Below are 18,718 nucleotides of genomic sequence, written 5' to 3' on the forward strand. Positions count from 1 at the left end.
TATAGGGAGCCATTTGTATTCAAATTAGTCCTGGGTTAGTTCAATATACATAAGCTTTAAATTTCAACATCTTCCATCAAAACAAGTTGATTTCATAAGATCCTATTCACTTGATATATTAAATTGTTTTGGACTTTCGGGGCCTTAGATGAGATCTTAAATAGATATTGTGATTAAACTCATGCTGTTATGGATCAATTGCAAACAGACTATGTAATGTAACTATAGACTACTTCCCTATCATAGTCCACCCCTTTCCCCTACATCAGGAAATCCTATTTTACTTCCTGTCAACACACACAGAGCGCAACGTAGAAATCAATGAAGAAAGTCTTGTTTTACAGGAATAAAATACCGAAATGAGGACTTCTGTCAGACACATGTAAAGGTAATAATCTAACAATTAATTTCAATAACAAATAATTGTGTATCTTTTTTTCTAAAACTAAGTATAAAATGTTTTTGTTTTTTTACATATTAACTGCTGAGAAATGTCAGAGTACAACTTTATATTGAGAAAAGACAACATTACGTTGTGGAGAGTGTGTTTAAGGGCTGTGTAAAGACTGTTTATGTCCTCCAACTATTTCATAAAGAGCTACCAGCACAATTTAATACATTTTAGTGATTCATCTTTATTTCAGATTTGTTTATGTTAATCATTTTTCCAGTGAAAGTAATCAGAATATATTTTGTATTGTCAACAAATGATTTGAAAATCCAATTAAGGAAATGTAAAAAAAATGTTATATACTATTACATAGCGTTGTGTATTTTACATGCTGTTCCTGATTGAGCGACAGCAGAGAACAACGAGCAGTTTCATTTGACTGAGTGGAAATCCCCACAAACCTACATATGACATTTCAAAACAGCATGGCTTGTTGGTCCTTGGCTTATTCTGGTCTTTATCATAATCGGGACATGTTTAGATTAAACACAGAGAAATCTGGTTGTGCATTTCCGTATACATTACGGCAATGACTGCTGTTTGAGCGGGGATCTATGACGTTTATAAAAACAAGCTGTTGATCAGACATTCCTTTAACTGTTTACCCTAAATTAATTTAACTGTTATTGAAAACACTTTCTCGAATGTAAGTGCTGGGAAACCGTGTTGGTGTCCTGTCAGCTGTTTGTTCGATTTCAAATGTTTTCTTTCCAATTAAATCACCATACTCCAAGCACACACCATTTTGTGATGTTTAGTTGTTGTTTTTACTCTCAGACATGGATCTCAGTGAGGAAGAGTCGACCCCTCTGGTGATCAGAGACCGAGGAGGCAGCGAGAGGTCGAGTTCAAGCACTGCTCACAGTTTACAAGTGCACCTCTACTTCTTCCCTGGCACAAAGGATGCAACAACAATACACATTTCATCTGGACTAATATCTGCAGAAAACGTCTGCATTCAAGCAGGGAAAAAATGTGGTAAGAACAAATCAGAGTCTGACTGAAGGCTCTAACACTACAGCTTGTGTGTAAAATAAACTGCAATAAAATGGATTATGTATTTGCTTCTTTTGCTTTAAGGAGCTATCGTGACCCACCGATCATATCATGACAATGTTTATAATTTCTTTCTCCAGGAATCTTACCAGTATACCTCAGTCTTTTTGGTTTAGCATCTGCTGACCTCTCATTTTGGTATCCTCCATCACACATGTTTGACACAGACGAGAACTTAAAAGTTCACTTTCGACTCAGGTAGGAGAAAATTCTAATTCTTATTTTAGTATACGTCAAAATATCTTATGGAATAGGGTGTCAGTCTGATTTAAGCAGAGAGGCTAAAAATAGACCAGGGAACACAGACAGACAAAGACAACGTTTTTAGTAGTGCTGGATCAAAAGAGATTGGACTGTCATCCTTGTGAAATCTGTCAAGCAAATGTTACTTAAGCAAATCAAATATTCAAGAGAATATTCAAAGAAAGCTAGAGAAAGTTTTTAATCCTATTTTTTGGGGGGGATTTTTGGTGTACTTATAATTTTAATAGAAATAGGAAGCAGAAGTAAGATTTACAGCCATCCTATACTAAATAATGGATTTCTTTTTCTGTGTAGGTTTTTCTTTGGAAACTGGTTTGGACAAGGACCAAGTACTTCATGCCGCTACAGTTTGACAAGAGACAGAACCAGTCCAGTGCTTGACTACAGTGTCATTGACTATCTTTTTGCTCAGGTACAAAATATTCCGTTTATTTTACATTTTACATTTTAAAACAAAGTGATACAGTAAACATTCTCATGGGTCAAGTCATAAGCAACTCTTCTGACTTCAGTTAAGACCAATTTTGATTTCTACTTTGATTTCTACTCCATTACTTTTCTTCAATTAAAATCATCAGCAAAATTCATCCAATAAATGGTTTAATAAACCATTATGACTAAAAATGTATGAATTTGGAAAAAAAAAAAATCTTTTTTCGGTATAAATGAAGCTAAAGTGACGCTTGTTTGCCTTTATATACATTTGATATTTTCACCTCTGTCCCTCTCACATCAAAATGTGTAATATCTACATTGGCCCACAGTGCAAATCATATTAGTTTCACAATAACATCTCTAAAATTGTAAGATAACTATATTTGAGACTAGGAATGCAAAATCAACGTGGAATAATCTTAACATGCATACATAGGTAAACGCATTTGACCTTCATAACATTACTTATGTACATTATAATGTAATTATTTTAACCCAAACCATGATCTTTTCCTTAACCTAACAAAGTACTTTTGGTGCCCAAACCCAACCAAACTGAAACGATGCCACATGTAAAGCAAACCATGATCTTGAATCATTCCAATTAAACATAATAGACAAAGAAAAACATACAGACATTTCACAATTTGTGAACCAATTTTGTGAAACTAATAAGTTTTGCAATACCGTAGTGTTTATCTCTATAATTATTCTTTTACATAAATGTTATTGTTCTTTTGTTGTGCAAACTAGCATTTACAATTCATTGAGTGATGCACAACGTCCCACAATGTACGTCTATAAATGTTAAAGACTGTGTCTCTGCTTGATGTGTTTTGGTGCTTAGTTACGAAGTGACTTCATTGCTAGTGAAGCCGGAGTAGCTCCACCTTTAAGTGCCCAAGGGGAATGCCTTGGCCTTGCAGTGCTGGACTTGTGGAGAATGTCTAAAGAGCGGCATCAGAGCATAAGAGAGCTCTGCAAGACTGTCAGGTATTTACAGCTGAAAAGGCTCTTATGTTTGATTCCCATATGCACCTGTAAACTTGGGAAAAGTGTAGTTGTGTGAGTCTGATTTGTTACACAAGAGTTCAGTGTTTGAGAAGTTGCATTTTAAATTTCTGTGTAGCTCTCTAACCAACTCTCACCAGCTAACACTTTAACAGCCAAGATCTTTATAAAAATATAACTTTCTCTTTAAGAATCGTTAATACTTTCATTTGTTTTTGGTAAAATTATATTTCATGTAATTTTCAATCCTTTAAATGCTTATTCTTTTTCAGCTACAAATCATGCCTTCCCAAGTCACATCGCCACGACATCCAGAAACGAAACCGCCTTGACCGTTTTCGAATCCGAAACACCCTCAAGTGTTTCTTGAAGAATCTCGGCAACTGCGCAATAGATGAGTGCAGCTTGAAACTGAAGTACCTGATTGAACTGGCTGGCATTGAGCCTTCTCTGGGGAGTGAAACCTTCCAAGTTAATCCTCCCTCCTCCCACTCAAAGTCAACTTTTTCTTTTGTGCGGGTCACTGGAAAAGCAGGAATTGAAACCAGTGGAAGCTGTCATCATGATGGTGCCCTGGTAAGAAAAAGTTTGAGTTCGATTTTTTACCATTAGTGGTTAATGGATCAAATTTACCCTGTCATGCCTCTTTCTGTCTCAACACTGCTAAATATATCACTTATTATTTTTGATTTCCTGATACTTTCTGAAAAACAATGTAACAGAGTTGGTACTTTCAGCCTTTCAGGGAAAATCCTGACACGGTCAGAATTTCTTGAAGGTCTTGCCTTCACTGTGGGTCTGCAGTATTAACCTTAGCTTTGTTATTAACTTAAGTCTGCTACCGTGTGTCATATTTCAATACTCAAGGTGTGATCAAGAAGTTCAGAGACTGCCAAAATCAACCAAAAGCCATACCTGATTTAAATCTGGCCGCCATTCTTTTCAAAGTAATCACTCTGCGCAGCATTACACCACTCCAACACTCCTGGAACTCCCGTTCTTTAACTACGGCAAGCATCATCTGAGAGTCAAGTTGGTTCTTCTCCAGTGTCAAAACAGCAACCTATCATGGACTTTCTTTTGGGGAACAGAAATAAGTCGCAGGGTGCCAAATTTGCAGAGTTCCAGTCGTTTGCACCAAATGTTTTCCTCAGAACATCGCAGTTGAACGCTGCGTTGATAGCCAGATCCTGGGGAACGAATACATGGCGCACAGCTCCGAAAATGTCAAAGAAATCCACTAGCATGATCTCAGCAGTGTTTTTGACCTGACGGTTGTTCTTCAGTCTTGGACAATGACGTTCTAACCCTCTTGAAACACTAATGCCATTTAAAAAAAACATCCTGCCTGGCTTGCTGTTACTTGGCCACAGGCTTTCTAAGGCTTTACAAGTGTCTCCATTGTGGAGTTAGACACAAAATTTGACACTTTCCGCTCAAGTTTCAAGTCCATGGAAATCACAAATACCAGTGTCACAAAATCGTGAATAACACATTAGCTGATGTTGATCCAGCAAAGAAAATTGAAATATTGGAGTAGTTATTGCTTCCCTCTGTCCTCCACACTATTCATATGCAACAGTTTTGTTTGTCTCAACATGTTTTTCCTGTGCATGATTGATTCTTAGATTAGTTAGATCCAGGTTACCCTTTTCTTGCACTCTTTACATGTTTCACTGGTGTTGCTTTTGGTGAGTTAGGACCTGTTGTTTAATAATCAGCCTAAAAGCCATACATTTTCTTTTTTAGGAGTGGCAGAACTTCTGTGATTTCCAACAAATCGTTGACATCGGCATTAAGAGGGTGTGTCATGAGCAGGTTCTCCAAGACAGCAGGATGGTGACAATAACGTGCAAGGATGATAGATGCTTGGTAAAAGACATATTGTACACTTAAAGAAATATTATAATTTGTTTCATACTAACTGGAAACATTATTTCTGTCTTTATTTTGCTTATTTTCTTTGATGTAAAAGACATATGTCCATTCATCCTTAATTTGCATGACAGGAAGCCAAGTTCCAGAGTCTGAAAGAAGCCCTTTCGTTTGTCTCACTTGTTGATGGCTACTTCAGACTGACCACAGACTCATGCCACTTCTTCTGTCAAGACATTGCCCCACCAAGTATTCTGGAGGGAATTAAAAACCATTGTCACGGCCCAATCACGTGAGTCATTTTGATTAATACTGAGTCCAATACCACCATTCACAAGCACCTGTTTTAGATATATCTTTTATATCTTGTTTCTTCAGATCAGAGTTTGCAGTCCACAAGTTGAAAAAGTCAGGATACAAAGGTGGTACCTTCCTTCTCCGGCAGAGTCCCAAGATCTATGACAACTTCTTCCTCACAGTTTGTGTTCAGGTAAAAACATGTGTACTTCAATGACCTGATGATCAAAAATATGTTTTGATGCCCTTTAGTTATCAAGTAGGTGCCTATATCACTTACATCAACCATTCATTTCTGCAGACCCCATTTGGACTTGATTATAAAGAGTGTCTCATCATCAAAAATGAGAACTTCAGTCTTCCTGGTGTCCAGAAATCCTTTTCCAGCTTGAAAGAGCTCAGCAGCTATTATCAACACAACAAGCTGCTGCTGGCTGAAGTACCTGTCAAGTTAGCTCGCTGCTGTCCACCCCGACCCAAAGGTATTTTTACCAAGTCATGGGTATTATGATATTACTAATAATACTGAACGTTATGCACAAATGTTGTACAAGGTCCAACCATCTACCTGGTTTTGACCTAGTCTTGTTACTCTAATAATTTACATGGTTGCCCACTAAATTAAACAAATTAAAATTTTCAACACCAGCAATATCTCCTTTGTTTTAGATATTCAAAATGTAATGCTTAATGATTTGCTGGTACTGGCCGATACACCCACAGGATATGAATTATGAGAGTACTTGCCCTACATTTTTCTACTTCAAGCCCTGCACAGAACTAAGACGAAATTTTAAACTACCAACATAAAGACAGTTTTAAGTAAAAACCTTGAAAAGAAACTAGCACAGTTACACTTTTCTTGTTATACAAGTTTCTGGGGAGTCTGTGCATTTCAATTCAAAGGAATGTTGTCGTCAGTCAAAAAAAAAATCAAACATCTACATGTTGAAGTAAAATTATTCGGAACATCCTGTTCACCAGGTTAAATGTACTAGAAATGTACTCCCAAAATATGTGCCTTTATATTTAAACCTATGTAGATTGTATTATAATTAACTTGTTTTCTGCTGTCCCTGAAGAGCTGACAAATTTGATCATCATACGCAACAACAGCTCTGTGGAAGCTCAAGGGTCCCCAACATCTGAAAGAAACAAATTCAGTCACATCGAGTTCCACATGATCAAATATCAAGACCTGAAATGGGTGAGTGCGTAGATATTATACTTGTACCAGGCCTGTTACTTTAGTGCCACTAATGTTAAACTCAGCACTAGCATTTTAATTTTTTTACTACTCTCTTCTCTAATTCCTCTTATACTCTATTATGACTGTCGTCCAACTAATCCTACCACTATTACAACTTTTAGAACTGAGATAACGATAAGTACTGCTACTATTGCTACTAATACAACACTGTAGACAAACTAATTTGAAGGAACTTCAAAGTTAGATTGTTATTTATTATGGAGTAAACTTAATTGTAATTCTTGTCTGTAATTTCCCCAAAAGGATGATTGCCTTGGACAGGGATCCTTCACTCGAATATTTAAAGGCTACAAAATTGACATTCGTGACGGGGAAGAGCACAAAACAGAGGTTCTACTGAAAGAGCTTGATACCGCTCACAAGAACTACTGGGAGGTGGGTTTTTACAAATTAAAGAATTATAATTTTTAAGAATCTTAATAAATGATCTATACTTTTAACAAATACATGTTACCGTTTAATCCTGTTTTTGTACCTTTTGTCCCTGTAAGTCGTTCTTTGAAGCTGCCAGCTTGATGAGTCAGATTTCACACAAACACCTCCTCCTTGTGTATGGTGTTAGTGTTTATGGAGTAAAAAGTAAGTTAAAACCCAGCTGCAAGCTGTACTTGACTATCTTTATTACATAACTGTACTGTTGACATAATTGTTTAGATGAAATTCAACTGTATTTGGTTAACCTTGGCTCATTTAAAAAGCATTTATGTCTCTGATACTTTATAAATATCTACATTTGCACCGAACAATACAAAAATGAATACAAATGAATGAAACAATGAATAAAACATAAAAAATAGTAAATCCTTCTCTTCAACAAGAGTCATATTAAATCCTGATGTGACCTCAGCGCAGTCCCTGTTCTGTGTCGGAGCATCTCAGACTGTGTTTGGTTTTCAGTAAAGCTGTAGAAACAACCCTTGCTGTGCCTTACAGACATCATGGTGCAGGAGTTTGTCAAGTATGGGGCCCTTGACCTTTACTTGAAAAGAGGGAGATCTGTGTCAGTGAGCTGGAAACTTGACGTAGCCAAACAGCTTGCTTCTGCCCTCAACTTTCTGGTAAGGAAGAATTTCTGATGTAAAAATGAGAGAAAGAGAGCCTACAACACTAGCAGTTGTATTGACTTTGTTATTAATTGAATACAGATCTCATTTCTCCTGTGCACCTGTGAAAGCTGACCTTTCAAATTTAAAGCCCTCAAGCATTTCATATGCGGTCCTGCCATGTACTTGGTTTTGACCTTTTCTTGTTATTACATCCAACATTAAAACCAAAATGAAAGTTAAAGGGATTGTTGATCTCTTTCAGTAGATAAAAAAAAAAAAAAAAAAACACAAGCTGTATTCTGTCCCAGACAACATTTTGCCTACTTAGTTTGTTACTTTAACAATGAGTTGACATTAACGTCTAACCGTCTTGCAGGAAGAAAAAAACATTGTTCATGGAAATATCTGTTGCAAAAACCTGCTTTTGGCAAGAGAAGGTGACCGATCACAGGGCAGCTCTCCTTTCATCAAACTGAGCGACCCAGGCATCAGACTGGCCATGCTGGACAAGAACGGTAAAGCTCTAATTTCCATGTCATCATGTCTCACATTAATAGCACATATAATGTTTTAAACTCTAGAGAGATGACCAGACATGAAACTAAAATCAAATAAATTGATCTTGTGATCTTCTGATTTTAATATGGAAATGAATTATTTTGCAGTGTTGAGATTTGCATACGAGAAAATGTGTCATTTTAATAAACACAAGTTTTATTGAATTTTTGTTTTAAGATTAAGTTGATGTTAAGGAAAAAAAATTGCAAATTAATATTTGTCTTTAAGTAAAGTTGAAAAAAAAAATTACCTTTACATGGGGGAATAAGGAATAATTATACACATTAAATACCAAAGTGTGCAAAAACTGGCCTCAAGTCCCAATCCAGACAGCTTTCCGAGCCTGTCAACATGTTACCCTCTGTGTGTGTGTGTGTGTGTGTGTGTGTGTGTGTGTGTGTGTGTGTGTGTGTGTGTGTGTGTGTGTGTGTGTGTGTGTGTGTGTGTGTGTTGGGCCCTCTGTAATACAGCCGTCATGATTGATTTTTTTAGATTATTGATAGAATAATGTTTTTTGTAAGAGTTTGTATCTTTGTAAGATAGATTGATAATGTGAACATGTTTCCCTGCTGATGTCACTGGACAAATACAAATTTTGTCCAAAAAAACATAAAACTGAATCCATTGGGATAAATTAAGTTTCTGTTTCTGTAGTTATCCTGGACAGGATCCCTTGGGTGGCCCCTGAGGTGCTCGAGTCCCCAGACAAACTGACCCTGGAATGTGATAAGTGGAGCTTCGGTGCAACTGTTTGGGAAATATTCCACAATGGAAACTCTCCATTGCAAGGCTGGAAACTGGAAGGGGTAACCCAGCTTTTATCCGATAAGTCAAACAAATCACTAACTAATAGAACAACTGTGGGCTGCAGTAAAGGTTGAAGAGGAGTTCAAACCTGTGTTGTCTTGGTTTAAAGTTACATGCTCACTTAAATTAAATAGCTGTTGCGCAGAAACTGTAGTTTAAATTGTACCTGTGGTTTAGGTGGAAAATGTTCTGCAGAAATCAGCTACACTCCCATAGAGGTCACCATGTGTAAGAGATTAGGGCATAGTTTAACTGAGGTTTAATTTCATAAATGTATGTATGAGGACAGATTGAAACAGCTCAGATGATTGTATTAATCTATAAAATTGTACACATGTTGTTTTGAATACTACTATTATACTACTAGTATCACTTCACAATCGGCAGATTTTACTGATTTGATTATAGGCAAGCCCATACAGTTAATAATCGGTGCTACTAATGTGCTTTTTATAGAAGCGAAAGTTTTATGAGAGTTTCCAGCAGCTGCCTCCTTCCCAGTGGACAGAGCTTGCAGAACTAATTGGTCAGTGTATGGACTACCAAGCAGCCTTCAGACCTTCATGTCGCAGTATTATCCGTCAGCTCAACAGTCTCATCACTTCAGGTAAAGATGTGTATTATATTGTGCTGGTAAATCAGTACAGCCAGTGAAAATCTCATAGACAATTCAGTTCTTTCATTTCAGTTCAGTCAATAAACTGACCTAGATTACATTTTTTGTGACCTGTTATAATCTTTGATGTATTAAATTTGTTCTATTTGATTTAAATTTTGGTTTCATTTGTTTCAGTTTGAGTGCAAATGTAATGACAGCTCTACAGACCTATAGAGGATTTTGTAAAAGTTGTCAACAAATTGAATATCTGTGGGGTTTGCTTGTAATATAAAAAAACTCCACTATTTTAACTAATTATCTTAAATATATATCCCCTTGTTTCACACTATTTTGCTATTGAGACTTTTTTTCAAAATGGACAACGTTGTTGGAAGCAGGCACTTCAGCTACATTAGAAAACTAAATGTTGTTACAGACGACGTTTTTCTTGTGTCATGACAGATTATGTGATACTTCACGCTACTGAGCCTGTCGCACAGGGCCCTGTCTGCACAGCCCTCAGCCCAACTCACGACAACCAGACGTTGTTTGAGGAGAGACACCTACGCTACATCAGCCTACTGGGAAAAGTAAGTGTGAAGCAACAAAGTACAAACATTTGAAATTGACCTAAAAAAATGCACCAAAAAAAAAAAAAATTCAATTGTGAAGATTTCAGTAGTAGCGTCCAGACAGATCAGAGCAAGTTGATATTAGGGAAGCTAAACAAGACTAGGGTTGGGCACTGAACCTCGATTCTTTTGATCGAATTGATTTGTTGCAATTGCCATCTGCCTTTATTCAAAATTTTGAGAGCTAAGCTACTTAGGCTTCTAACCAAGGTCAATAACATCTCTTGGTTTTAGGTCAATCTTACATTAGGATTCCTTATTTCAGTCTTTTCAAACAACTTTTTTGGCCATGCACCGGTTTGAGTTGTGTGCGCTGCAGTAACAAGCAGCATCCCTGTCCCCAACCAGCTAGCTAGTGTCTACTGATTGCCTGCATTAAAAGTGTTAGAACATCTGTGAATTGCAGCAAAACAAAATAACCTGAGTTACGCTATTCCTCTGAACTGCTTAAGATTTTGTGTCGTAATGTGTAATGTAATTTACTTTTTCTTTAAATGGATTTTAGAAAATTGGTATCAAAAATAGTGTCATTCAGGAACCGGTATCAAAGTCAAGCTATATTGTTACCAGTACAGCTGATAAAAATGAATGGATATCCAGGCCTAGACACTTCAGAGTTAACTAAAGCTGCAATTAGGTATATATACAGTGGGTACGGAAAGTATTCAGACCCCTTTAAATTTTTCACTCTTTGTTTCATTGCAGCCATTTGCTAAAATCAAAAAAGTTCATTTTATTTCTCATTAATGTACACTAAGCACCCCATGTTGACAGAAAAAAACAGAAATGTAGAAATTTGTGCAAATTTATTAAAAAAGAAAAACTGAAATATCACATGGTCATAAGTATTCAGACCCTTTGCTGTGACACTCGTATTTAACTCACATGCTGTCCATTTCTTCTGATCCTCCTTGAGATGGTTCTACTCCTTCATTGGAGTTTAGCTGTGTTTAATTAAACTGATTGGACTTGATTAGGAAAGGCACACACCTGTCTATATAAGACCTTACAGCTCACAGTGCATGTCAGAGCAAATGAGAATCATGAGGTCGAAGGAACTGTCCAAGGAGCTCAGAGACAGAATTGTAACAAGGCACAGATCTGGCCAAGGTCACAAAATAATTTCTGCAGCACTCGAGGTTCCTAAGAGCACAGTGGCCTCCATAATCCTTAAATGGAAGAAGTTTGGGACGACCAGAACTCTTCCTAGACCTGGCCGTCCAGCCAAACTGAGCAATCGTGGGAGAAGAGCCTTGGTGAGAGAGGTAAAGAAGAACCCATGGTCTGAATACTTATGACCATGTGATATTTCAGGTTTTCTTTTTTAATAAATTTGCACAAATTTCTACATTTCTGTTTTTTTCTGTCAAGATGGAGTGCTGAGTGTACATTAATGAGAAATAAAATGAACTTTTTTGATTTTACCAAATGGCTGCAATGAAACAAAAGAGTGAAAAATGTAAAGGGGTCTGAATACTTTCCATAGCCACTGTGTATATATATATATATATAAAAAGGTTTATTTTCAAATTCTGCTTGTAAAAGACAACTGTGTGACTAAACATGTTTCCAGGGAAACTTTGGCAGTGTTGAACTTTGTCGCTACGACCCGCTGGGTGATAACACTGGCGAGATGGTGGCTGTGAAGAAGCTGCAGCCCAACAAACAGTCCACTCTGGAGGACTTTCAAAAGGAGGTCAACACCCTCAGCGTTTTAAACTATGACTACATCGTCAAATACAGAGGCGTGTGCTACAGCATGGGTAATAAAAACACTCTCTGCTAACAAAACACATGATGTCCTAAAGAGCAAAAGGTTAAGACTGGTCACACTGTAAAACTGCTAGATCTCATGTTTCTTATTAATAACCCTTCTATTATGGGCAACTCTCAGCTTACATTAAATAAAGGTTTAAGTTCATCCGAAGGTCTCCTCTTGTTATGCTTTTCGACACATGCGTGTCAGATGACTCATATGGCCTTCTTTCTTATGACAGCACTGAAAGACTGTAATGTTTAAGCATATTATGGATTAAACTTAAAACTTTACTAACCTCACTAGTGAAAAATAACTAACAATTGGCTGAACTTCCTCCTTTTTAATGTCAGGATTGATTGATTTCACGGGTTGAGAGAAGATTGTGTGACTGTCGCCTGCTGAATCATTTTGATGTTTAATGCTTGCATATTCACAGGTCGCCTCAGTATGAGTTTAGTGATGGAGTACCTGCCCTGTGGAAGCCTTATTGGCTACTTGGAGAACAACAAACACACCATCAACACCAGGCGGATGCTGCTCTTTGCCTCTCAGATCTGTAAGGTAAGAACCAGCGACAGTATATGAGCTCAAATTAGCTTGTTGTTATGACACAATTTATAAATAGGGTTTTATAGGGCTGTACTTTAATTATTCGCAGTAAAAATCTACTAAAAATCTTTGAAGGCAGAAATTCCAATTGAACCAGTAAGAACGTCTTGGATCAAAGTCACAAGTTTTTTGTATTTTCTTTACAAAGTACAACAGAGCCATTTCACAGGGTGAATCTTTGTCTTATTTTATGGCTCCATTGGTCAGCATTTTCACAGTGTTGATAGTTGTAGGATCGGTTGCACACCGAAAAAACAGAGGGACGGGGAGAAAACTAAAGAAATGTATTTTATTTCACTGTCTTCTATATTTTCCCAGGGAATGGAGTACCTGCAGAGCCAACGCTATGTGCACCGTGACCTTGCGGCAAGAAATATTCTTGTGGCCAGTGAGTCACTGGTGAAAATCGCTGACTTTGGGCTGACCAAGGTTATTCCTTTTGACAAAGAGTACTACCGCGTCACACAGCCTGGAGAGAGCCCGATTTTCTGGTACATATTCTCTCGTGTCCAAACTTAAATCGAAAATAAAGTTGTTAAGGAAGATTGTTTGGAAGCTTGCTGTTTAATGAATCAGTTACTCCAGATGTTGGCTACCTGTTTTCCTGTCTATAGTATTTATGGTAAGCTGTTTTAAGTGGCTGCTGGCTGTGATTTCATATTTTATAGACCGATATGACAATCTACCTCTATCTGTAAGTGTATTTCCCAAAATGTCAAACAATTCTTTCAAAGTAAATGTTAAAATAAAATACAGTGCTGCACATTTTCAAAGAATTGTTGCTTGTCAAAGCCTGCCTACCTACTGTAGGAAATCGTGACCCAAGTTTTAGATGTTTTTTCTATCCTATAGAAATTCAAATTGAAAGTCAGAGACTGGAGTAAGCCTGCTTTTAACTGAAGCATTTGAAATGACTAACGTGTCATTTTATCATTAAGCTTAGCATACGGTTAGTTCCTGGAGTTCTCATGACCATACACTGCTCTTTTAATGCAGGTACGCCCCAGAGTCCATCAGTGAGTCAAGATTCTCCCACAAATCAGATGTGTGGAGTTTTGGGGTGGTTCTTCATGAGCTCTTCTCCTTCTGCAATACGAACTGCAATCCAAAAAGGGTAAGAAAGCTTACCATTGTTACATAGGTATAAGTGGAGAATATTTCCATCTAATTTTGAATGATTGTTCTGTTTTAGCTTTGTATGCAGGAGATTGGACACAGTGTGCAAGGTACATCCATTTCAGTGCATCTGGCCAACATCCTAAAGAATAACTGGAGATTGCCGGCTCCTACAAACTGCCCACCCAAGGTATGTTCACTCTACAGCATGTCGTTACATTTTTTTTGGAGGACTCATCTTGACTATATTGCTGCTGTCGTGATTTTACTGTAAATCTATCAGACCTTTGGTGAGGTGATAGTGGCCTCTATTTTTCATCAATGACGTTATAAGTCCAAGTGTTCCTTAAAGTTAAGACCATACATGACACTTCCCATTTTCCTTCTTTTCCGGTGATTTCCCTTTTTGTCTTTTTGTTACACAGTCGAATAGTTACCAGACAATTTTAAATAGCATTTTTGCTTGAAATGGCCATGCTTTTTAGTTACTACAACTTTCATTTCTGGTCTTTGCTCTCTCTCTCTCTCTCCAAGCAGAATAGATTGACATGTTTTTCTCACTGTAACACTAGGTGTACAGTTTGATGAAGCAGTGCTGGGCATACAACTTCGATGACCGGCCGTGTTTCTCCAGCCTGGGAAACGAAATTGAAACCATCATGCAGGATGAAAGAGAGAACCCTAAAGGCTGACAAGCAGCGTTGATGCACCTCACCCATGTACTGATGGTGGAAACAACATGTATTCATTGACTGTCCCAATGTTACTGACAGATAACAGGATCATTTTTGCATTGTTGGGCACTCTTAAGTCTCCAATAAGCTGTTCCTTACTCATTTTATGCTTATTTTCCCAGTACTATAATATACATAGTCACATTTACAAATCAGATGAAAAATGCAAGTTACCTGGATCTAACTTTAGTTTTGTATGGGTCGACCATAAGAGGGTGTACCTCCCACAAAATACAAAGTGATAAAATGATGGATATAATGTCTCTCTGCTAACCTTTTTTAAGCTAAAAAGACGCTTTTAAGATGAGCAGGAAAAAGTATTTCACAGTCACTCTCAATCATTTAAACGTTGCATCGTGTCTCTTTCTTACAGTCATTTATATAAAGCACAAAACACATGATTAGCAGACAAGCTTAGTACTGTGGTAATGCTGAACATTTCTACATGTGGAACAATATATGATGAACTGATCATTTTAGAATAGCATTTCACCAACTTCTCTCATGCCAGAAATATGACAAATGAGAAAATAACTTGAAGAAATTGAAGGTGCATTTCACTGTGCACTGCAAAGCATGTTAAACAGCTTGTATGAGTCAAATATAGCTGTTTCTTAATGGTTTTTAAATATTACAGAAACTGAAAAAGATTTAAGCTTGAGTTAAACTGTGCGGAAACCATTTTTTATTTGATTTTCTTTGTGCATTTATTCTGTAGTTAAGCGTTGCAGTAAAAATGTGTTGTATTTTGTATTCTTATTTACATCTTTTACCAGTTTTAAAATAAAGCAATGTTCTGGCATCACCTTTTGTCACTATTATTATTATTACAGACATAATAAAGTCCACATCATTGAAGTGCCTGAAGTTCACAGAATTTCAAGTTATCTGATTCAACTGAGTGTGAAAAGGGACTGGTCACTTTGTCTCTTCAAAGACATTATGGTCTTCGGTTTCGTACACATGCTTTTTCTTATTGCATTCATTTGGAGGAGATGTTACTTTGAAGGCAAGCTGTTTACCTTCACTTTGGAGCAGACATTATAGTAACTGCTCTTTGTGGTGGTCTGCTAATTAAGTCAGTAAATTCATTATGGATCTTGTGGGCAAAGGCCAGCACTCTGAGACTTTCTTACCCACCAGATTAAGATATTAAAATTCAAAAATCATTAAAAATGTTATAAAAAAAAGTTATAAAAAGAAAAACTCTGATACTTTCTGACTAGTTTGTCATACATTTCTTTATTCGAACACATAAATGTGTGACATTTGTTATCTCCTAAATCAGGAATGTACATAAATCAAGAATATTTCAAATCTGTTTCTTGAAAGAAGTCTCTACGAATACCACATTTCAGATTTGGATCTTATATGTTATGCTATATAAAATACATTTTAGTTGGAAGGAATGTGTACAAGTAAAAGTTCTTTATAATAACAGGGGTCATATAAATCTGTTTTCTTTGAGATGTACAGTCCAAATGTCCTGACACCCATATGGGAAACAGCATGGAGTCCTGCTTTGGCCAGACACATCCCCATGTAAACATCATCAATGGGATGAATTGTAATGGATTGGGACATATTGTATATGACCGAAGCTGTATAGCCCGACAGGAGGAAGCCTCCACCGCCACAGTAAGGTGGGTATTTGTCTGACTCCTGCACCTGAACTGGGACATAGTATTTGCTCTTTATTGATCGAATAGGCGCTTTGTTCTGGATCAGATCTCCAGCGAAGAGGTGCTTGCTTCCATCATTGTCCTCGAGGCTTTGGAGATACTCAACCATGTTATCTGTGTTGGCAAAGACGTCATCATCCCCATCTAGCTGGAAACGAGTGTTTGGACAGTTTCTTTCGGCCCATTCCATGAAGAGGATCTGCTTCAAGGTGAGGTTAAAGAGTGACTCGTTGAAGTCCCACTGAAGGACATCATTGTACTCACGTTGCTCCAACTGTAAAACTTGATTTAGTCTTTTCTTCTCAAAACCAACATCCATCATTCCTGAGATGAAGATCCTTCGAATCCACACACCGTTATGTAATCTCTCTTTGCCCCAGGTTTTGCGTAACACCTCTCGGCGTTTGTAGTCTGCAGGGGAGATTTTTATCACCAGCAGAAGAAAAACTTCTGCAGATTTATCAGCTCCTCCACATTTATCTGGAAGGTCCAGTAGCATGGGGAAATGGTGACAGTGCTGATAGTACAGGAAGTCTTGGATGTGTTCAGGAACAGTTTTGAAGCCTTTGATGTTGGCAGCAGACGTGTTTAGTTGACATTTTGGCCAGGAGTACACGTAAGAGGTTTCTTTGGTGGTTGTCTGTTTTTCACTTGCATCCCTTCTCATTTGCAATTTGAAATGGTCATTTGCATGGTAGGTGAAAACCAATAAAAAAAAAAAAGAACTCCAACCACAAGAAGAAATTTGGACGGTGTTGTTCTCATTCTCAATTCTGCAAAACAAAAAAAAATGTTTTTAGACCAGCAGATCTGACAGCAATAATGACAAAAAGGATAAGCAATAAAGTTGTTAATTTTATTAGAGGTAATATTTAACAACAAAGTAAATAAAGTAACAATAAGGGCACAAATCAATAGCTAATTCTATTAATGAATAGTTAACAGATACTTCCAAGATAAATACGAATTAACAGAATAATATTGGAAAGTTACTGGAGACCAGTAACGAATAATTAAATCTTGACATGCCTGTGAAACTACAGTTTTAAATCATTTGCACTAACTCTTCCTGAAGCCATATGATGCAAAACGATGACTTTGATTATTCTTTATTGTCACGTATTGATTTTGATTCCTTTGTGAGGATGAATAAAAATCAAGGAAAACAACAGAATGAAAAAACATTATTGACAGGCAGCAAAGATTTATTGCATCAAACAGTTATCAAAGACACCACCTCAATGTCAGTTTTTAGAGTTGTCAGAGTCGTGAAAACAGATGCATATATTGCCTTCAAATGAACAGTAGGAGAGAAGACACATAACTACATATTTTTCAAAAAGTATGGATATATATACACATATATATACATATATATATATATATGTGTATATGTGTAAAAAAAAAAAAGTATCCATTCATTATCTATACCCACCCTATCCTAAACAGGAGCTTATCCCAGTTCCCTTTTGGTGAAGTTCAGAGCAGTGTACAAAATACAATTGTTGTGCGATTGTCGCTGGGAAAAGCATAAAGGTTGGACCAAAATAATGTATTCAGGTTGAGGGTCTTTAAGCGAAGAAATCTGTGTCTGATGACAAAAACACTTTACATCAAAGGCATCGAATCTGTTTATGGTGTCTTGGCCACATTTAGAATGACACTTCATAGTAGTATTTGGATAAGCAAAAGTGTAGATTCAATGTGATATCAAACTGTAAATCTGTCATTAGCTATCTAAATGTATGCATTAAAAGAATAAAAATAGATAAACTTTCTCCCTTTTTTATTGCTTCTTTGTCCATAGATCTCCTTCTGCTTCCTTTGTGGGATGTACTGCTGTAAAGCTACAGTTATGATTTGACTCTTGAACTTTGGATCTGTGATATCCCTACAGCAATGAGGCATGCCGTGTCTTTACTGCTGCTGGTATCTGATGCAATTATTTAGTGGTACAATAAAAGTGCTGCTTGTCCTTCCCACGGTCTTTGCTGGGTTGAACAAAAGCTTCTGCTTATCTTTGCTGAGTTAAAGGACATGTTACTCATTTTTAAAGTCTCTTTGAATGGTCAATGGTTAGCTGACCATATGAACACGGAAACAGATTCCACTTGCTGCAATTATTCTACTTTTTTTCACTGGCCATGAAGAGATTTGCTCCCAAATCAGTTTCAGTAACAAAATCTATGGTGCTTGCACTGTGTAAAAACACATTTATCATTTATACAATCTACTTTGAGGCTGTGGAAGACAAAGAAAGTGGGTGTTGTCCATAGACAGCTGGACCCTCGTATTAACATCGGATATACAGTGGAATGTATTTTTGTACAGAAGAAGGAATACAATGTTTATTCTGGGTAATATTTCAGTAATAGACATTGTATATTGAAATCACTTACGTCATATCTGTCGTGTCGAATTTGTGTTTACAAAGCCTAAAAGAAAAACAAAACTTATTTTATGTCCCAAAGTTCAATGCCAAAGAAATGCTCTTCTTCATGAGTTGAAAGTGTATTAA

At 36.9% G+C, this 18,718-nt stretch overlaps 3 protein-coding genes across 4 annotated transcripts in view; 1 reads left to right on the forward strand and 2 right to left on the reverse strand.

Annotated features, from left to right (window-relative positions):
• LOC138623048 (small conductance calcium-activated potassium channel protein 2-like) overlaps positions 1–18,718 on the reverse strand; it is an 81,853-nt gene that overhangs the window by 41,373 nt on the left and 21,762 nt on the right. The window lies entirely within an intron of this gene.
• Positions 301–15,317, forward strand: jak3 (Janus kinase 3 (a protein tyrosine kinase, leukocyte)). 2 transcript variants are annotated; one of them, XM_069702307.1, is made up of 24 exons: positions 301–388; positions 1,229–1,429; positions 1,588–1,705; positions 2,066–2,183; positions 3,054–3,199; positions 3,490–3,793; positions 4,967–5,089; positions 5,227–5,384; positions 5,471–5,582; positions 5,691–5,871; positions 6,472–6,596; positions 6,903–7,034; positions 7,151–7,238; positions 7,593–7,717; positions 8,082–8,220; positions 8,918–9,069; positions 9,527–9,677; positions 10,131–10,258; positions 11,874–12,063; positions 12,496–12,620; positions 12,987–13,159; positions 13,665–13,782; positions 13,861–13,974; positions 14,357–15,317. In XM_069702307.1, exons 2-24 carry the CDS (start codon positions 1,231–1,233, stop codon positions 14,474–14,476), a joined length of 3,339 nt encoding a protein of 1,112 aa, XP_069558408.1. In that variant the 5' UTR covers positions 301–388; positions 1,229–1,230; the 3' UTR covers positions 14,477–15,317. The 2 variants fall into 2 exon arrangements, with proteins under 2 accessions (XP_069558408.1, XP_069558409.1); XM_069702308.1 differs by lacking the exons at positions 13,665–13,782; positions 13,861–13,974; positions 14,357–15,317 and having other exon boundaries at positions 12,496–12,615; positions 12,987–13,121.
• Positions 15,906–18,671, reverse strand: LOC138623046 (N-acetyllactosaminide beta-1,3-N-acetylglucosaminyltransferase 3-like). Its single transcript, XM_069702310.1, has 2 exons — positions 18,600–18,671; positions 15,906–16,973 (listed from the first exon to the last, which is right to left on the reverse strand). Exons 1-2 carry the CDS (start codon positions 18,602–18,604, stop codon positions 15,914–15,916), a joined length of 1,065 nt encoding a protein of 354 aa, XP_069558411.1. The 5' UTR covers positions 18,605–18,671; the 3' UTR covers positions 15,906–15,913.

Source organism: Brachyistius frenatus, unplaced genomic scaffold, assembly GCF_029030835.1.
Source record: "Brachyistius frenatus isolate BFR_SWC_R1_liver_20210118 unplaced genomic scaffold, ASM2903083v1 Contig_41, whole genome shotgun sequence".
NCBI classification, from domain to species: Eukaryota; Metazoa; Chordata; class Actinopteri; family Embiotocidae; genus Brachyistius; species Brachyistius frenatus.

Coding starts and splice junctions, on each gene's coding strand:
- jak3 (XM_069702307.1), top strand. CDS start 1,231: ATGGATCTCAGTGAGGAAGAGTCGACCCCTCTGGTGATCAGAGACCGA. Junction 3,200..3,489: donor GAGCTCTGCAAGACTGTCAG/GTATTTACAGCT, acceptor ATTCTTTTTCAG/CTACAAATCATGCCTTCCCA. Junction 10,259..11,873: donor ACATCAGCCTACTGGGAAAA/GTAAGTGTGAAG, acceptor ACATGTTTCCAG/GGAAACTTTGGCAGTGTTGA.